General features: G+C 42.4%; 1 protein-coding gene across 3 annotated transcripts in view; it reads left to right on the top strand.

Moving 5' to 3' along the window:
• NAV1 (neuron navigator 1) overlaps positions 1 to 17,018 on the top strand; it is a 2,383,470-nt gene that overhangs the window by 1,879,830 nt on the left and 486,622 nt on the right. For all 3 annotated transcript variants that reach the window (XM_044076515.1, XM_044076516.1, XM_044076517.1), the window contains one exon: positions 13,785 to 13,893. In XM_044076515.1, the coding sequence (XP_043932450.1) occupies positions 13,785 to 13,893 (109 nt within the window). The remainder of the gene's footprint in view (positions 1 to 13,784; positions 13,894 to 17,018) is intronic.

The raw sequence follows: 17,018 nt of genomic DNA, 5'->3' as shown, positions 1-17,018 counted from the left end.
AGTAATTAGACCAATAGCCTTACAAGCCATTTACAAAACCATTGGAGTGTATCATTATAATGTCAAACATTTCCTTAGGCTAGAGCCACAAAAGTTTGGCTTCATCAAAGGGAGATCTGCCTATTAATTCTAGTTAATGTCTTCAAGGGGGGAGAGTGTGTCAAAGGAAAGTTTGTTAAATGCAAATTGACCAAAAATGTTTATCCAAAAGCACTTCCAGCAGTAGTGGAGAATTCAGTTTTTTTCCCCACTGCTGTATGACCTCTGAGTAGGTCTACTTACGTTTGGAGTGGGGGTGTCCTATGCAGCAAGGCTTACCCCTGAAAAAAAAGATTTACTTTGAGTTTTTCTGAAAGTGCTTTCAGCTAAATATTTTCATTCAGTCTGAGTTCAACCAAAGATGTTCATCGTGTTTCACTGTTGCAGTCATGACTGTAGGGTTCTCCCATGCCGGCAGGCAGCCCTCGGTCGGCCAGAATCCCAAAGTCTGGGTCCGGCGTTGGCTGTTCAACCATGCTCCCTGACGTCAGAGCGCCAGGAGTACAAAGCTGACAGCCGACACCATCTTCTCCAGTCTTTCTTGCTGTGCGGTGATAGCAGTTCGCAAGTGCCGGTCGGCTGACTCCTGACGAATTTTTCTGATATACTTCGGTCCGAAGACTTTCTTCTCCACTCAAAGCTAAGTACCCGTTGAAACTTTTTCTTGCTCCACTCCGATGTCAGAAAAAGTTAATAATTGTATTTCATGTGGGAAGCAAATACCTCATAAGGATTTTCATTCTTACTGTATTCCTTGCTTAGGCCCTGACCACGACGTAGCTAGTTGTCGGTTTTGTGCTAGATTCAATCAACGTACAATTAAGCGAAGGTACGATTTTGCTTTTCATTACTTCGGTAGGCGCTTTAACTACAAAATGTCGTTGGATACGGTCCCGGCTACCGGAGTTCACAAACGTCACAAGGATAAAGACAGGCCTCCGAGGTCCAAATCTGATGATAGCGCACAAGCGGAGCCAGCTTCAGGTTCGGCCGTCGTCAGTGAGGTGCTTTTGCAGCCCCTGTCATCAGCCATTTCAGAACCGACGGCCAAAATGGACTCTCATGAGGAGCAAACCAGGCCTTTAAATATTTCTGTTGCAGGACCTTCGGACAATGCTCCTTCGGATGGGTCCGGAGCCGCTGTGCAGGTACCGGCTTCCGAAGGGGTTTTCAGGCCTACTCAGCTACTAGTAAAGGCAAAGCCAAAGACAAAGGCAAAGACTCCTTCTAAATCAAAGACTTCAACACAGGCCTCTTCTGAACCGGCTCCCAAGTCACAGAAACAGTTACTCAAGATGGCAGAGGATTTACTTACTATGATTAGGGGTTCACATCCCCCTCCAGACAAAAGGCCAAGGCAGGATATTTATTATGATTCCTCTGATCAGGCTTCTGTTTCCTCTGTTTCTTCTTCTGATCAGGAATATTCTTTCCCTCCTTATGAGGATTCTGATGCTGAATAATCCATTCCTTCAGCTTCTCCCCCTGAGGATTTCTCTTTTGGGGAAACTTTGCATGAAATGAGGGAACATTTCCACTGGGAAGGACAGGAGTATTCGGAATCCAAGAAAAGACTGAGGGATTTTCTTCTTCTTCCCCAACATAGACCCCTGGCTATTCCTCCTGTTTTGGATATTGTGGATGATGCCTTTTCGGAGGCTAACTTAACCTCTAACTCTTTTCCTCCTGCTCCTGTTAAGCCTGATAGATATTACAGGGTTCCTGATTCCCATCAGTTTTTATACAAGTACCCTTCTGCTGACCCTGAAACCATTTCTCAGGGTCCTAAGGGAGTTAAGGCCGCTTCTGCCAAAAATCCCATTCCTACTGAAAAGGATTCTCGATCCTTAGAAAGATGGGGCAAAAAGGTGTACACTTCTGCTACTTTGTCCATTAGGGCTTTAAACTGTCAGTTTCATATGCTTAAATACCAGCAATTTCTCTTGTCTGTCTTAAAACAAAAGCTTACTTCCATTTCTGCCTGTGCAGATGATAAGGAATTACATGACTTATTGCATGCCACTGAACAGGTTGGGAAGCATGGTTTACACTGTGGATTTGATGCCTTGGAGGCTTCTTGTAGGGCTGCGGCCTCTGGCACAGTCATTAGAAGGCATGCATGGCTAAAGGAACAAAATTTACCTGAACAAGTAAAGGCTAAATTATTGGATGCTCCTGTTCAGCATAATGTTTTGTTTGGATCAAAAGCTGAAGAGGTGATTAAAAAGATGGAGGATAAGGCGAAATCCATGCAAACAGTTAAAGATTTCTTACAAGTACAGCCACCTAGATTTAGCAGGAATTGGCCTTCAGAAAATTGGTCCTTTCCCACTTAAGACAGGCCTCAGAGGGGTAGATATAGATGCTCCAGAGGGAGGCCTCAAACACAAGCTGCTTATAGACCAAGACAGTGGACTGCTTCCACCCCTAGGGGAGGAGAGGACAGGTCACAATCTCAAAGGAAACAAACTCAATGACTCCCTCTGTTGGGCTACAGGAACTTCTTGCCTGGAAGCTCCTCTCGGAGGAAAACTCTCTCTTTTTTTATCAAAATTGGACTCAAATAACCCAAGACAAATGGGTTTTGGATGTGATTTTAAGAGGTTACAAATTCCATTTACATACCTTGCCAAGGCCAATCGGATGGCCAGACCTTCCAAAATATCAATGGATGGAGGCCTTAAACCAGATGGAAGCTCTTTTGGCTATGAATGCCATAGAACTGGTTCCTCTTTCAGAGATGGGAAAAGGTTTTTACTCAAGGCTCTTTCTAGTCCCAAGGAAGCAAAACTCATGGAGACCCATTCTGGATCTGTCGGTCTTGAACACCTTTCTAGAGATTCCAAAATTCAAGATGCTTACTCTACAGCAGCTACTTCCAATGCTGTCCAGAGATGCATGGATGGTAACTTTGGATTTAAAGGAGGCATATTTACACATTCCCATCAGGCAGGATCGCAGAAAATACTTCAGGTTCAAGGCCGGATCGAGGCACTTTCAATTCTCTGCGCTGCACTTTGGATTGTCTACTGCGCCCAGGGTCTTCACCAAATGCCTGGCTCCAGTAGTAGCTTACTGCAGACTCAAGGGAATTCAAATTTACCCTTATCTGGACGATTGTCTAATTCAGGCAGACAGCAAGGATGTCTTACTCCAGCATCTAGAATTTGTACAGAACCTCCTCAAGTTCCTGGGATTCTCTGTAAACATAAAAAAGTCAAATATGACACCATCACAACAGATAACTTTTCTGGGTGCTCTTCTAAACACCACAACTCAGATGGCATTTCTGACATCTGAAAAACAATTACAGCTGGCGTCAACTTTCAGAGCCTTGGCAACTCTAACTCAACTATCTGCAAGGAAATTCCTGCAGGCTTTGGGTTACATGGCCTCCTGCATCCTTCTCATACCATATGCAAGACTACACATGAGGAAAATACAGTGGTACCTAAAAAGTGTATGGTCTCAGCATTGCCACAGTTTAGACATACTGATCTCCGTCCTTCCTTGCCTTCAAAAGGAATTTCTTTGGTGGTCCAGGGCATGTGCTCTAAACAAAGGGAAACCCTTCCATCTGCCTCCTGCCACTCAGATTCTAACCACGGACGCCTCGGATTATGCTTGGGGAGCCCATTTTCAGGGCAATTGTTTGCAGGGCCTTTGGACAAAGGATCAGAAGCACCTGCATATCAATTTAAAGGAAATATTAGCAGTTCAGAAAGCTCTATTGGCCTTCAGGAATCTTTTACAACCAGGGCAACTGCTAATACGGACAGACAACACCACAGTTATGTGGTACATAAACAAGCAAGGGGGATCTCATTCCTACCCCCTTTGCAGACTAGCCATGGATCTATGGAACACAGCTCTAGCTTGCAATCTGGATCTTCAAGCTCAGTTTCTACCAGGGAAACAAAACTTTCTGGCAGACAGTCTGAGCAGAAACCTTTCGGATCCGCACGAGTGGATGCTGGACACCAAAATATTCAGGATGATAACAGCAGTCTGGGGATGTCCTCACATAGACCTCTTTGCATCAAATCTCAAGTCATCAACTACAGAATTTTTGCACCAGGACTTTCCACAGAGAAGCTTGGAAAGTGGACGCCCTGTCATTCAGTTGGAGGAACCTCTCGGGATATGCTTTTCCGCCTCTTCCTCTTCTTCCACGGGTTTTATTGAAGATAAAACAGGACAAGCCCAAGATGATAATCTTGCTGGCTCCAAATTGGCCTCGGCAGTTTTGGTATCCATCTCTAAAAAACCTATGCCTGGAGCCCCCTTGGGTTTTCCCAACATCAGGGTCAGGTTCTACACTCTCATGTCAAAACTCTCAGCCTGGCGGCCTGGTTAATCCAGGGCCTTTGATTTCTTCTTTACTGCCCAAGCAGGTTATGGATGTCATTGTAGAAGCCAGACATCCTAGCACTAGAAAATCTTATGCAGGAAAATGGAAAAGATTTTGTTCCTGGATGCAGGCTCAGGATTCAAATCTTCTTCTTCCTAACATTACTTTAATTTTACTTTACTTGACAGATCTCTTACATAAGGGTCTCTCTTTCTCTTCCATTAAGATACATGCCTCTGCTATTTCTGCTCATTATAATACAGACCCTCCCATCTTTTCCCACCAGCTCATGAGACAGTTTCTCAGAGGAGCTAAGAACTTAAGACCTCCTAGATCTCCTCCTATTCCTGCTTGGGATCTCAACTATGTTTTGGAAAAACTAACCTTGCCTCCTTTTGAGCCTGCTGCCTCTTCTGACATCAAGTTTTTATCTTGGAAGACAGCTATCCTGTTTGCCCTAACCTCTGCCAGGAGAGTTTCAGAGTTACAAGCTCTTATGGCTGTGGAACCCTATATTATTTTTCATCAAGACAGGGTATCTTTGAGGACTAATCCTACCTTCATGCCTAAGGTGGTTTCCAAAGTGGCTTTAAATCAAACTATCCACTTGCCAACCTTTTTCCCCACTCCTCAAAATAAAGGGGAAAGGATCTTACATTCCTTGGATGTACACAGACAACTACGTTTTTACCTGAACAGAACCAAGGACACCAGAAAATCAGAACAATTGTTTGTTTCTTATGCTTCAAGTTCCCAAGGTAAAGCCATTTCAAAACAGACCATTTCTAAATGGATTGCTCATGGAATCAGATTTTGTTATTCTCACCATGGAAAGCAAATCCCAGGGAGTATACGGACTCATTCCACCAGAGCTGCTGCCACTTCTGCGGCCTTCCTCAGGGGAGTTCCTACCAAGGACATTTTGGAAGCTGCAACTTTGAGTTCAGTGCATACTTTTTCTAAGCACTGCAATCTACCTCTCTACTCTAAGTCTAGGGCAGGCTTTGCCTCTGCAGTCTTGCAGGGCCTTTTAGCCGCCCCTTCCTCTTTATGACCACCTCCCTTTCTTCAGCTTTGGGATTCTACCCTACAGTCATGACTGCAACAGTGAAACACGATGAACATAGTACCAGTTGTGTACACCTACCATAAATGTAGATGTTCGAGTGTCTTCACTGTTGCAGTCTGGGTTTCCCTCCGTCCTGTCCCCTCTTATTTTTACTTTTGTGTATTTCCTTTTTTCACCATTCTTCTGAGGTGTATTTGCAAAGGTTATGGGACCTTTTTCATTTTGGGACTCCTGACATCTGGGGCAAGAAAAACTGGAGAAGATGGCGTCGGCTGTCAGCTTTGTACTCCTGGCACTCTGACGTCATGGAGCATGGTTGAACAGCCAACGCCGGACCCAGACTTTGGGATTCTGGCCGACCGAGGGCTGCCTGCTGGCAGGGGAGAACCCTACAGTCATGACTGCAACAGTGAAGACACTTGAACATCTACATTTATGGTAGGTGTACACAACTGTACTTTCTTTCAGTCTGTTGGCATAAATCCCTTTTGAGAGTCACGGAGGCTATTGACAATGGTCATGCTGTTCACACAGCATATCTTGACTTAACCAAAGCATTTTACACCGCACCCCGTACAGTCATTGGAAATAAGGCTCTATTGCAAGATTAATAGCAAATTGCCTGAAAGACAGAACCCACATAGTTCATGTGCTGGTGCTTCATCTGAAAGTGTAAAGGTAAATATTGGAGTCCTCCAGGACGCCCTACTGGGACCCCTGCTGTTTGGAATTTACTTTTCTGATTCCCAATCTGAGGATTGGGACCTTTTGTTAATTAAGTCTGCAGATGTGTGCAAACTGGATGTTATTGTTGATCACCCTCTGATCCACATAACCTTCAAAAAGAAATTTCTTTAGTTAATGCCTGGTGTAGTGAAAAGGGGCTAAAATTAAATATGAAAAAGTACAGTGTCGTTTAATTTGGCAGCTGAGCCCTACCCTCAGCATATAGACAATACTACACTACTAAACAAAAATGTAGTTCGAGACTTGTTCTTGAGTTGACAGTTCCCTCACTTTTGATCATAATGTGGAAACTGCATTCAGAAAATCTTATTACTTAGCACAGCTAGTAGCCAGGGGTGTATCATCCAAACCTAAAGATGCAATGATTCCCTTACATTCAGCATTGATTAGACCAATTAATTAGAGTACAGTGCCCACTTCATGATATAGCTCACTCTTCATATCAAACAACTAGAGAAGCCCCAGAGTCTCCTAACTTCGAAAATTATAGACTTAAAGACCTTGATCTACTAAGGTAGGCAAGAAAGCGCTCTCTCTTTACTAAATGTGTTATAAACTTTTAAGGGGAGATCTGTGCCTTGCCTACACCAAACACTCTGTTGTACTTGATCTCCTTTACTGTAAGTGCAATAGCTTGGTAAACACCAGGCCGAGAAACTACATCGTAACCATCAGATAAGCAGAATATGATGGCGAGAGGTTATTTACACAGCATCTCCTTGCTCTCTAGGTTAAGCTGACCCTACAGGTTAAGCAGTGTGATACATTGTCATACTTCAAACAGAGCCTAAATAACTGGATGGATACCCTGAAATTTACTTTGAGACTTAACTAATCTAACCCTCTTTGAGAAAGGGGTTACAGCTTGAAGGTGGGTATTGCTGAGGCATTTATGGTCGTGAGACTGAATTGCCTTGAAACTATATAGCAGTTCACAGGTGCAGTAACACATTTCTCCCATTGTGCCCTCTGGTTTGGTTCTCTCCCTTCCTCTTTCTGGTTTGTAGGCATCCTGGACTGGGGTGAGGTACCTCTTCCTTTTCAGCCTCTCTCCCCACCTCTCTGTTTAGGGCATTGGGTCTGCTCAGATTTAGGTAGTGTTCTGAGGAGCCTAGTTACTACCCACCCCTGTTCCTGAGTAGGATGGGGCCTTGTCATAGTCCACCCTTGGCTCTGCTAGATTTGGCAAGAGCTTCTCTATATCCCCTCTTTATACAAAAGCTCTAAGGTAGCATTAGCAGATGTTGACTTTGTTCTAGGGGCATCTTAACATCCCAGGGGAGAACAATCAATGTGCCGAAGGGGAAGGGTCCTGAGCTCTAGACGTCTGGCAGAACAAAGCAGAACACCTGCATCCAAGTCCCAGTAATTAATTACTGCAACACAGATCTACTAAAACATCTACTAATACGCTAAGTTCCTACACCATTGTGTCCTTTGCACTTCCTATGCTCTGAGGTAGGGGATACATTTTGTTACACGTCACACTATAACAGACATGTACAACTGGAGTTAGGTTCCCACCATGAGAATGCATGACTTCAATACTGAAATAAGTAAATGTGGGGGGGTGAGGGGTACAAGTTGGCTTTTACACTACTTTTGATATTGCTGTATGCAGGCTTTAAGTATATGGGAAATGGAAATTCAAGTATGTACTGTAGAACTAAATTAAAATTTTCTAGCTTTTTAAATCCTGCTGCCCCAGGCAGATGTCTGCTTCAAACAACCACTAATGCATGCTTTGGGTATACAATGCAGTGTTGTATGGATCTGAATAGAGTCCAGTTTCAGATCTTTCTACAAGTTAGTACAGTACAGACTTGCAACTCATAGTACAGGGTTGTAAATTACTTTGTAAAAGCATTGCTCTATATTCAGCTTCCTTCAGTATATGGATATATGACCCTATTGTGAGTACTGCCCAGTGCAAGCACCAGTCCATGTTTTGTAGGTTTTTTTTTAAATAAACTTTTATAGTTGTTTGTGAATTCTCTGTTTTTATGCTGGATGTGCTCCAATTAATGTGTTGGTCAGACAGCCGCCTTCTTGGAATCCAAACAAGGTATTATCCTAGTCCTACTGAACCTAGTCTATTGTCAGGGTTTCTGTTATGCTTTTACCTGTCCCCTTCCTACCATGATCATCCAAAAAAAGTCAAGACCCATACTTACAGTATTGGGACACCAGGCCCAAACAGGACACAAAGTAAGACTAAAACCAATGTCCAAATAGGCTGAAACAGCTTTTAATGTACCTTGACTAAAATAAAAAAGTAGGTAAGCGCTTTCGCTGTCTCCTCGCTTCTTCAGACCATAAGTCAGGACACAATTCATAATATACTGGCATCTATGGTAGACTTGTGTTTGACTTATTTTTATTTTGACTCTTGTTAACTGGGTATGTCCGACAGGGCATGAGCCCTATTTCAGACGAGGCCTGAGGAGAAAACCTCCAAGCAGAACACATTATTGATACATGGAATCTAATTTAAAAAGCTACAAATACATTTGAAAATCCAACTACAGCGATATTAAAGAGGTAGCTTTGTGTACAAACTAAATTTCTGAAGTACAGCACATATTAAATTAGTCAACAGAGAGGGGTAGATTATACATAAGAACTAGGTAGTCAGTATAGTAGACTGAAGAGCAGGTAAGCAAGTTCAGGAGTATTTAGCAAATGGGTACAACCTGGTAGAGTATTTATGAGCAGTTCATACACAGAGCAGATTACACATGGCTAAGTGGAATAAAAACAAAGCAGAAAGAGAGGAAAACAGCCAAAAAGGAGCTGGAGAACGCACGTGAAGTGCTTCCTTCCATGATGATCTTTCAAGGTGAGGAGTTCATCTAAACTCTAGGGACATCCAAACGCTGCTGAAGTCAGTCAGGAAAAGTCTATGTCCATCTTAGGCTAATTCCTGTGGATAAGGACTGATACTGCAGTAATGGTCCTTCTATTTGAACATCTGCTGTGCTGGTGAGTGTACTAACACAATTGTGGGTTCCCTTTTATGATGATACCAGTTAAAAAATGCATGGTTAGAGAGGGTGTACATCACATCATCCTAATGCATGGCTACAGGAGTATAGTGAGAGTGTGTGTATCAGCGGCTCTGTCCTGCCATTGCAGCCAGATAGAAAAATTGTTTACTTTGCAATTTATATCTATGCTTGTTTTGTTTGTAAAATACAGAAATGTGACTAAGTTAACTTTTGGTTATGCATATGACTGTTCTAATCCATACCTAGCAGCAATTCCTATTGCTGAAAAAAGGTTGCTTATTTCTTAAAGCTTAACTGAAATCAAACCTTTAAAGGATTTCGTAGTCCACTGATTTAACACTGATTTGATTTGCAGCCCTTCCTGAACTCTATAGTAATGATTTTGTAGACCTCTGTTATTAAGTCTCCTTTATCACCCCTTGAAAACATGTACTTAACCTTAGCGGGTTACTCGTGCAGTACATTTAAATGAAGGCACATGGAAAATATTCTGCAGCTTTTTGAGGATGCGTGCGCGTACACACACACACACACACACACACACACACGATATTGGATGCGTGGGATGCCACTGAGTCATTCCAGAAAAGTTGGGTAAAAGCTAGTATGCTTTTCTTGTCATCTTCACAATGGAAACTTGACTGTTTCACAGGTTGCAGGAAACCAGGAAGCTTTAATAATTTTCCAATGACTTGGTGACGGCAGACAGCTTAGATGCTTATTTCTGCCTACAGGCACTATTTCAATAGGTAATGACACACAAACTGCCATGGATGAACAGTATATATAAATAGAACAAATGGAAGGCAGATGCACAGTGTTTTGTGTTACATGTGTGCCAGTCTTCAGCATGAAATTATTTACGGGTAAGTGATAGCCCTGCTGGCCTGTGTCTGTTACAGTTTTATGAAGAGATACAACTCTTATACTCCCCTGAAAAGAAACCATGAAACAGGGGAATCTTACATTCTGATCGATCCACTGAGTGTCATAGCCAAGATGAGCAGAAGATGGATGCACTGACAATTGTTTTGTCAAAATCTATGTGAAGATTCGATCTGCACAAAGCTAGGAGTTACTACTGGTTGTTAAACATGATAGAGGCAAGCAGTACACCCACTACACACTTTCCTTTTAAGCTTAAATTATGCTATGCATTTATAACTGGCCAGATGACACACACACTGCATTCACTACTGAGCACCTGAGATGCTACGTATTTCCTATTTGAGTGTAGAAAATACATTTACTTTCTTGTGTATGTAATGTGTACTGCATTTACTACTAAGCATGTGACATACTTTACATTTCTTTCTGAACACATAACGTGCATTTAATTTACTACTAAGCATGTAACAAACACTGCATTTCTTACTGAGCAGATAATGTGCACAGCATGTCTTACCAACCACACAACGTGTACTCCCATCAGCATGATGTGAGCATGTAACATATACTGCATTTCTCACTGAACATAATCTATATAGCATAATGAGGGCAACGTGCACTGCACATCTTTCTATGCATACACAGTGTGCAGTGCATTTCTTCAGTGTACATAAACCCATTTCCTACGTACTACGTAAAACAGAGACTGCATTTCCTTTTGACTACACAGCCCTTGTTGGATTTCCTACTCAATACGTGACATGAGCTACTTTTCCTACTGAAGTGAATCCCACCTTATTGCTATCATGCATTGCATCTGCTGATGAATAAATGTTCTGAGACTGTAAAATGTTGGACCCTTCTGTGTCTGACCCAGTGTCTCTCCCGGACTGTGACTGCAGCGAGGCTCCAGAACCAGATGCCTTCCTCTACTGCATTTTGTTTGGAAACATCTCAGTGAATAGCACACATGTTTCTTTGGACAGTTTAGCTTTTGTCAGTCTTGACTGAGATGGGGCACAGTACAGGAGATCCTTGGGAAAGCAGAGCTTATTCCTGAGATCATCAGGATCAGGCAGAGGTGAAATGGGAGGGTCACTTGAGATGTGCAGCTGCAGCATGAAGACTAAGGGAAGGATGTCTGGTGGTAGCTTATAGACAGCTCTATGGACAGGAACACAATTTAAGCCTCTAGAGCTGACTGAGGGATTCTGTTAGCTTCTGAAATCCTGGGCCTAATTCCTTTGTAGGTGTTTCCTGTTTTTTGTTGTCCATCTGGTCTGGGACCAATTGTAAGTAGAGGCCATTGGAAGTAATCTGCAGTTATACTACAAGAAAAAGTTGTAAAACATCAAAATAAGATTCTAGAAGTATTTGCATATATCATGAGTGTATACTGAATATAGTACATCAGAGACGATAAATAGCTGTCATTGAAATTACTGTTGTATAATAAGTTGCAGTAAGAAAATGCAGTAAATGCTTTACATTTCTGCTGCATGTTTTCTTCTTGCATTTTAGTTGATCTGGGGACCTTAGTCTAGCCTTGTAGTATCACTCACAATAGTGACACTGGGACTTGATACTGCAGTACAGGTCATAAATACGACATTCTCTGAGAAGAATAGTGAAAGTAACAGGGAACATGTTCTTCTGTCAAAATCATTGCAATATGCCCTGCAGGGAAACACTCTGTGTCATCATACAAGTCTGTCAGATGACACTGGCCTTTGTTGCATTATGTGCCCTTTAGGGACCTGTCACTATCTTCAGCTAGTGCTGGGTCAGGTAACATCATCCTGTCTCACATTAGCTGTAATGTACCTTCCTTCCTTAGTTAGGTAACATTGACCTTTGTCACATTCATAGTAATGTGCCTTTCAGGGGCATTCAGTGACCTTATGTAGCAGTGTGTCAGGTAACGTTGTCCTTGGTCTTTTGCAGTTAGAAAGTATACTTCTTTGATGTTCAGTGTCCTCAGATGGCACTGTAACAGGTACCATCTTTCTCAATTTTTAGTACAAACTATGTTACAGAAACCCTCAGTGATCGCACTCTAGTACTGTGTATGGCAACATCAGTACTGGACACATTTAGTGTAAAGGACATTACAGAGACCCTTGGTTGTCCCTCTTTAGCAGTGTATAAAGTAATATTGAATTTGGTCACATTTCCTGCATCTTATTGAGACTAAATCTATTCATGTAGCAGTTGGTAAGGTAACATTAGTCTTTGTCTCATTTAGTGTTACCTTACATACTTTAGGGTCTCTGTAACATTAGCCTTGGTCACATTTTAGTATAGAGAACCTTAGACCTTCCACGTCCTGATGTAAGGTGATATTAGCCTTTGTTGCATTTAATGCAAAGGACAGATACCCTTGTTGTTCTTCTGTAGTAGTGTGCTGTGCATTTCTTTGTGAGTCCGACCAGACTGTGAGATAAGCTGGTCTGAGTTTGTGTGGTTCGTCCAGGTGAGCACAGTATGTGGGCTGAAATCCCAAGGCACTATGACTCCACTGTTAATCAGTTACACATTGCTATTTCATGCTCAATTAAAATTATTTCCACCACAGATAAAAAGTGGAGCGGAAGAGTAAATAGAGAGTTGCCTGAAATGTACATCGCTAAATAATAAGCAGGCAAAAGACAAAATAAGAGGGCCCTAGACAAATTGTCACATACTCCATTGTAGGTCAGTGCACTACAGGCAGTGCTATGTAAGACAGTATTAGCTTTGGACACAGCTAATGCAAAGCACCCTACCAAAACACTTGATGTCCTGATGTAACATCCTTTGGTATTTGGGTCCCATACTACCATAGCTCTAAACCAGAAACCAGTTATGTTAGACATGCTTCAGATATGCCCATAGTGCAGTACTGTATATGTTGCAGGGTGCAGTTCTGTACCTAATGCATCTGTGTTAAATATAGGTTCTACCAGCCTTTCCCAAAACTGGTCATTGCAATGGCTGTGCTGGTGTATAGTTCCTGCCTCTGCAGTGATTCATCCGCAACTGCACTTCTCTAAGGACAATTCATCCCACACATCAAGAGCCTCCACCAGGGATCACCGGAGAAGTATGCCCAAGTACACACCCATCCTCCCTGTCCTTGCTGTCATGTGTGTGAGCCACTAATCAGACTCTGATCACCTGAGCCATAGTCAGAGCTGTATCATTCTACACCACCAATGTGGATATGCACTGCAGACATTTGCAAAGAGTCCGTTCTGTCTCCCACTTGTCAGATGTGAGTGCTTTGGAAGCCTTGTTTATCATAATCTTGTGTGGAAGTGTAACTGTTGTGTTATTAGGTCAGTTATTTTAAGACAAAGAGAACAACAGGTGAACTGCCAGGAGGGGCTGAAAAGGGACATTATTAGACATTTATTCTCATTATTCTTTTTGAGGATCTGTTTGATGCATGTAAAACACTGTTCATGACATCTGAACACATTCACTGTTCATGTTTTACTCAGACAGCATTCTAGTTATTTATCTCTCTGAGTTTAAGAAGGTATTTAGACAGGGCCATTTTTGTATCTCTTTATCCAGAATTTCTCATTGAGCAGAACACTTATGATGTAGGTTTTATAGTCACATGTGACTCTTGAATAAAGACTTTTTCATTTCCTGATGCTTCTTCCTTTGATGATGTTTTTTATACTGTCTGATGCAGGATTCGGAGTTGGTTGAGCTACGGGAGACAATAGAATTTCTGAAGAGAAGGAATGCAGAAGCGCATGCTGTGATTCAGGGAGCTTTGAGCACTCCAGATACTTCCAAAGGTAAGTTGATGCTGTATAATTCATTCTCCTCTCTATTCTGTTTACACGAGTGGAGAATGAAACTCAGGCAACTTGTACAAATACTGAACAATGCAGACCAGAGTGAAGCTTTTTGTATGTATGATATGAAGAGTACTGACACATACCACTTCCTTGTATGTCGGATGTGAAGATACAAACATTGTCTGTAATGTGCATGAGGCAGCACAGTGGCCACCCCTGAGTTTTTGTATACATATATATATATATATATATATATATATATATATATATATATATATATATGCTGCATAACATGCTGATGTGACCCTTACCTATGTGTGTGTGTGTGTGTGTGTGTGTGTTTGTGTTTGTGTGGCAACTCATGCTGATGTCATTCTTCCCTGTGTGCATGTGTCTGTGAGGCAGCATTTGTTTCAATGTGGTCCTTCCCTCTGTGTGTGAGGAAACACATGATGATATGCTCCTTACTCATATGTTTAAGGCACTGTGTGCAGTTCTCACAGTGTCTGATATGCTGCTTCCCTATGTATGTGTGAAGAACCATTTATTGATATGCCCCTCTCCTGCCTGTATTTAGATGACCCTCCCCTATGTGTTTGCACCATTATGTGTTGATATAGCCCTTCTCAACATATGTGTGAGGAAGCATGCGTTGATGCAACTCTTCTCAGCATGTGTTTGAATCATGATGCTCTGATGTGGCCCTTCCCAGCATAAGCATGAGTCATTGTGTTAATTTGACCATTCCCTGCATATGTGTGGGTCAGCATGTGCTGATGTGGTCCTTTTTATAGGATCATAAGAAGTTACTAGGCTATTGGCCCTGAGGTACTTACAAGTCTAGCCAGGAATTTAGCCCATGTTCCAACAAGTCAGCACCCTATGCCACTGTCAAGCTGGGACACAGGTGGAATCCCAGGGATGTATTTTCTGTTCCCCATCCAGTTATCCAGGTTGCGCTTAAAAAGGTTTAATGAGGTCCTCTGCTTTACGTGGAGAAGGAATCTATTCCACAAAAGGGGGAGTCTCTGGAACACAAATCTATCCAGCCAACAAGTCCTATTGATGTCACAGACCAGGTTGAAGCCGCGCTTGTGGGTTACTCGAGTGGAGCTTGACTTGCAGATATGCAGGAGTCCCATCACGGCGGGGTTTGAGAATGCTTTGTGTGCCAGACAGAGGTCACCTCTGAGGAGGTGTGTGGCAGAATGTGTTGATGTGGCCCTTCTCGGCATGTGTCGTGCCATGTGGTGGCACAGCCACTTCCTGCATGTGTGACTTGCCATGTATTGACATTGCCCTTTTGAGCATGTGAGTATGTCACAGTGTCTCACAATGCCTGATGTGAACCCTACCTCCATTCATATGTGTTGGGCACCATGTGTTGATTTTGGCTGATTCTTGCATTTTTGTGAGACAGCATGTGCAGGTAAGGTCCTTTCCCCCTTGTGAGTGTGCATTACCATTTGCTGACATGGCCCTCCCCTGTATGTGTGTGGGGTCCCATGTGCCTTTGTGACTCTTCCCTGGGTATGTGTGTGGTCCCATGCGCTGATGTTGCTTGGCTAAAGCATTGCCCAAATGTACCTTTTTGATAGCATATTCATGCTCATATATTCTCAGAGTAAACCTTCTCTCCGTTTTGCTTTAAATATGTAGTAATTGATAATCTAATAGTAAATGAAAGGACCCCATAGATAGTGCTTTTAGAAAAGAGAGAATTATTATGGCAGATACAGTCACAAGCTGACAGCTGGCCTGGCTTAAATGAGTGTAGTTGTATAACACCATTACTAAAATTGAAAGCATTAGAGAGAAAGAAATTATATGTATAGTGTTTAAGCATCGTAGTAGGAGTCATGATATATTATGGTACTGTTTTTGAATCGTTTTTGATTATTCAAACATTTTTAATAAATTTAGGTTTTTTTTAAGATGATATCATCAAAATGGAGGGAGGAGCAGAACCAATTAGGGACAAGATGCTGTTATTTAAATGGGAAGAAAAATTGGTATAATGTCTGAAGAAGTTTACTATATCGGTAAATGAAAGCACTTACATATTTGTTGTATTTTAAATGATTTTTTTATTAAAGGCGGTTATATTACCAGTTGGCACGATGTTTTATTTTGCCTTTGGTAAGAGAACCATCAGTGGCATTTTCTGCAGCCTGACCATTTCCACATGTGTTTGAGGCAGCATTTGCTGGTGTGACCATTTCCCGTACTTTGAGGCATCACATGTTGATGTGACCCTTCTTCACATGATTATGAGGCACCATGCATGTGTTGACACTATGTGTGGTATGGCCTTTTGTATGTGTGTGAGGAACTGTGTGCTGATATAGCCCTCCCCTGCACATAAACTCACAAAAACATACTTGGAGGCTCTAAATAAAAATCTGCCAAAGCAACAGAGACATCCAAAGCATACATCCAAGCAACCGCTACCCCACAACAACTTTCACGTATCACATACTTCACAAAGTCAGTGTGCCACGCAGTCGCAGCACCTAAGGCTAAATAACACACCTAATACACTAGTAATTGGAGACTCTATTGTCAAGCACACTGACGTCCCACTCACCAGACTGAACAGGGAGAAGGTCACTGTAAGCTGCCTGTCTGGTGCCAAGATCCGCCACATAACACAAGCACTCAGGTCACTCCACAGCAGGTACAAATATGACTCTGTCATTGTCCATGTTGGTGTGAATGACCTGAGACGTATCTCCCTGGACCACATGAAAAGAGACATAGAGGAGCTCTCAGATCATGTAGCCCAGGCCAGTATGACCCTGAGTAGCATCTTGCTCTCACCAAGAACGATGCCACAGTATAAAGACAAAATGATCAATTTTAACAATTGGCTAAGCTATTGGTGTCATTCAAAGGGGATCCAGTGTCTGTCAGCCTGGGATGACATGCTCGTCAAGCCACGTTGCTTCGACAGGGACGGCTTGCACCCGTCACCCTTAGGCTTTCGAATTCTGGCTAAGGCTCTTGCCACCCCCATAGTGCCTTTTTTAGGCAAGGCTCAAAAGACAAACCCACCTCCATAGACAATACCAGAAACAAAAAACTAAGGGTAATGCTACTCAACGCCAGAAGTCTAAACCTCA

This window comes from Protopterus annectens, chromosome 7.part0 (genome assembly GCF_019279795.1).
Source record: "Protopterus annectens isolate FY-2018-M chromosome 7.part0, PAN1.0, whole genome shotgun sequence".
In the NCBI taxonomy this organism is placed as follows: Eukaryota; Metazoa; Chordata; order Ceratodontiformes; family Protopteridae; genus Protopterus; species Protopterus annectens.
Note: the sequence above shows the minus strand (reverse complement) of the source record. Positions and strands in the feature narration are given on the sequence as shown.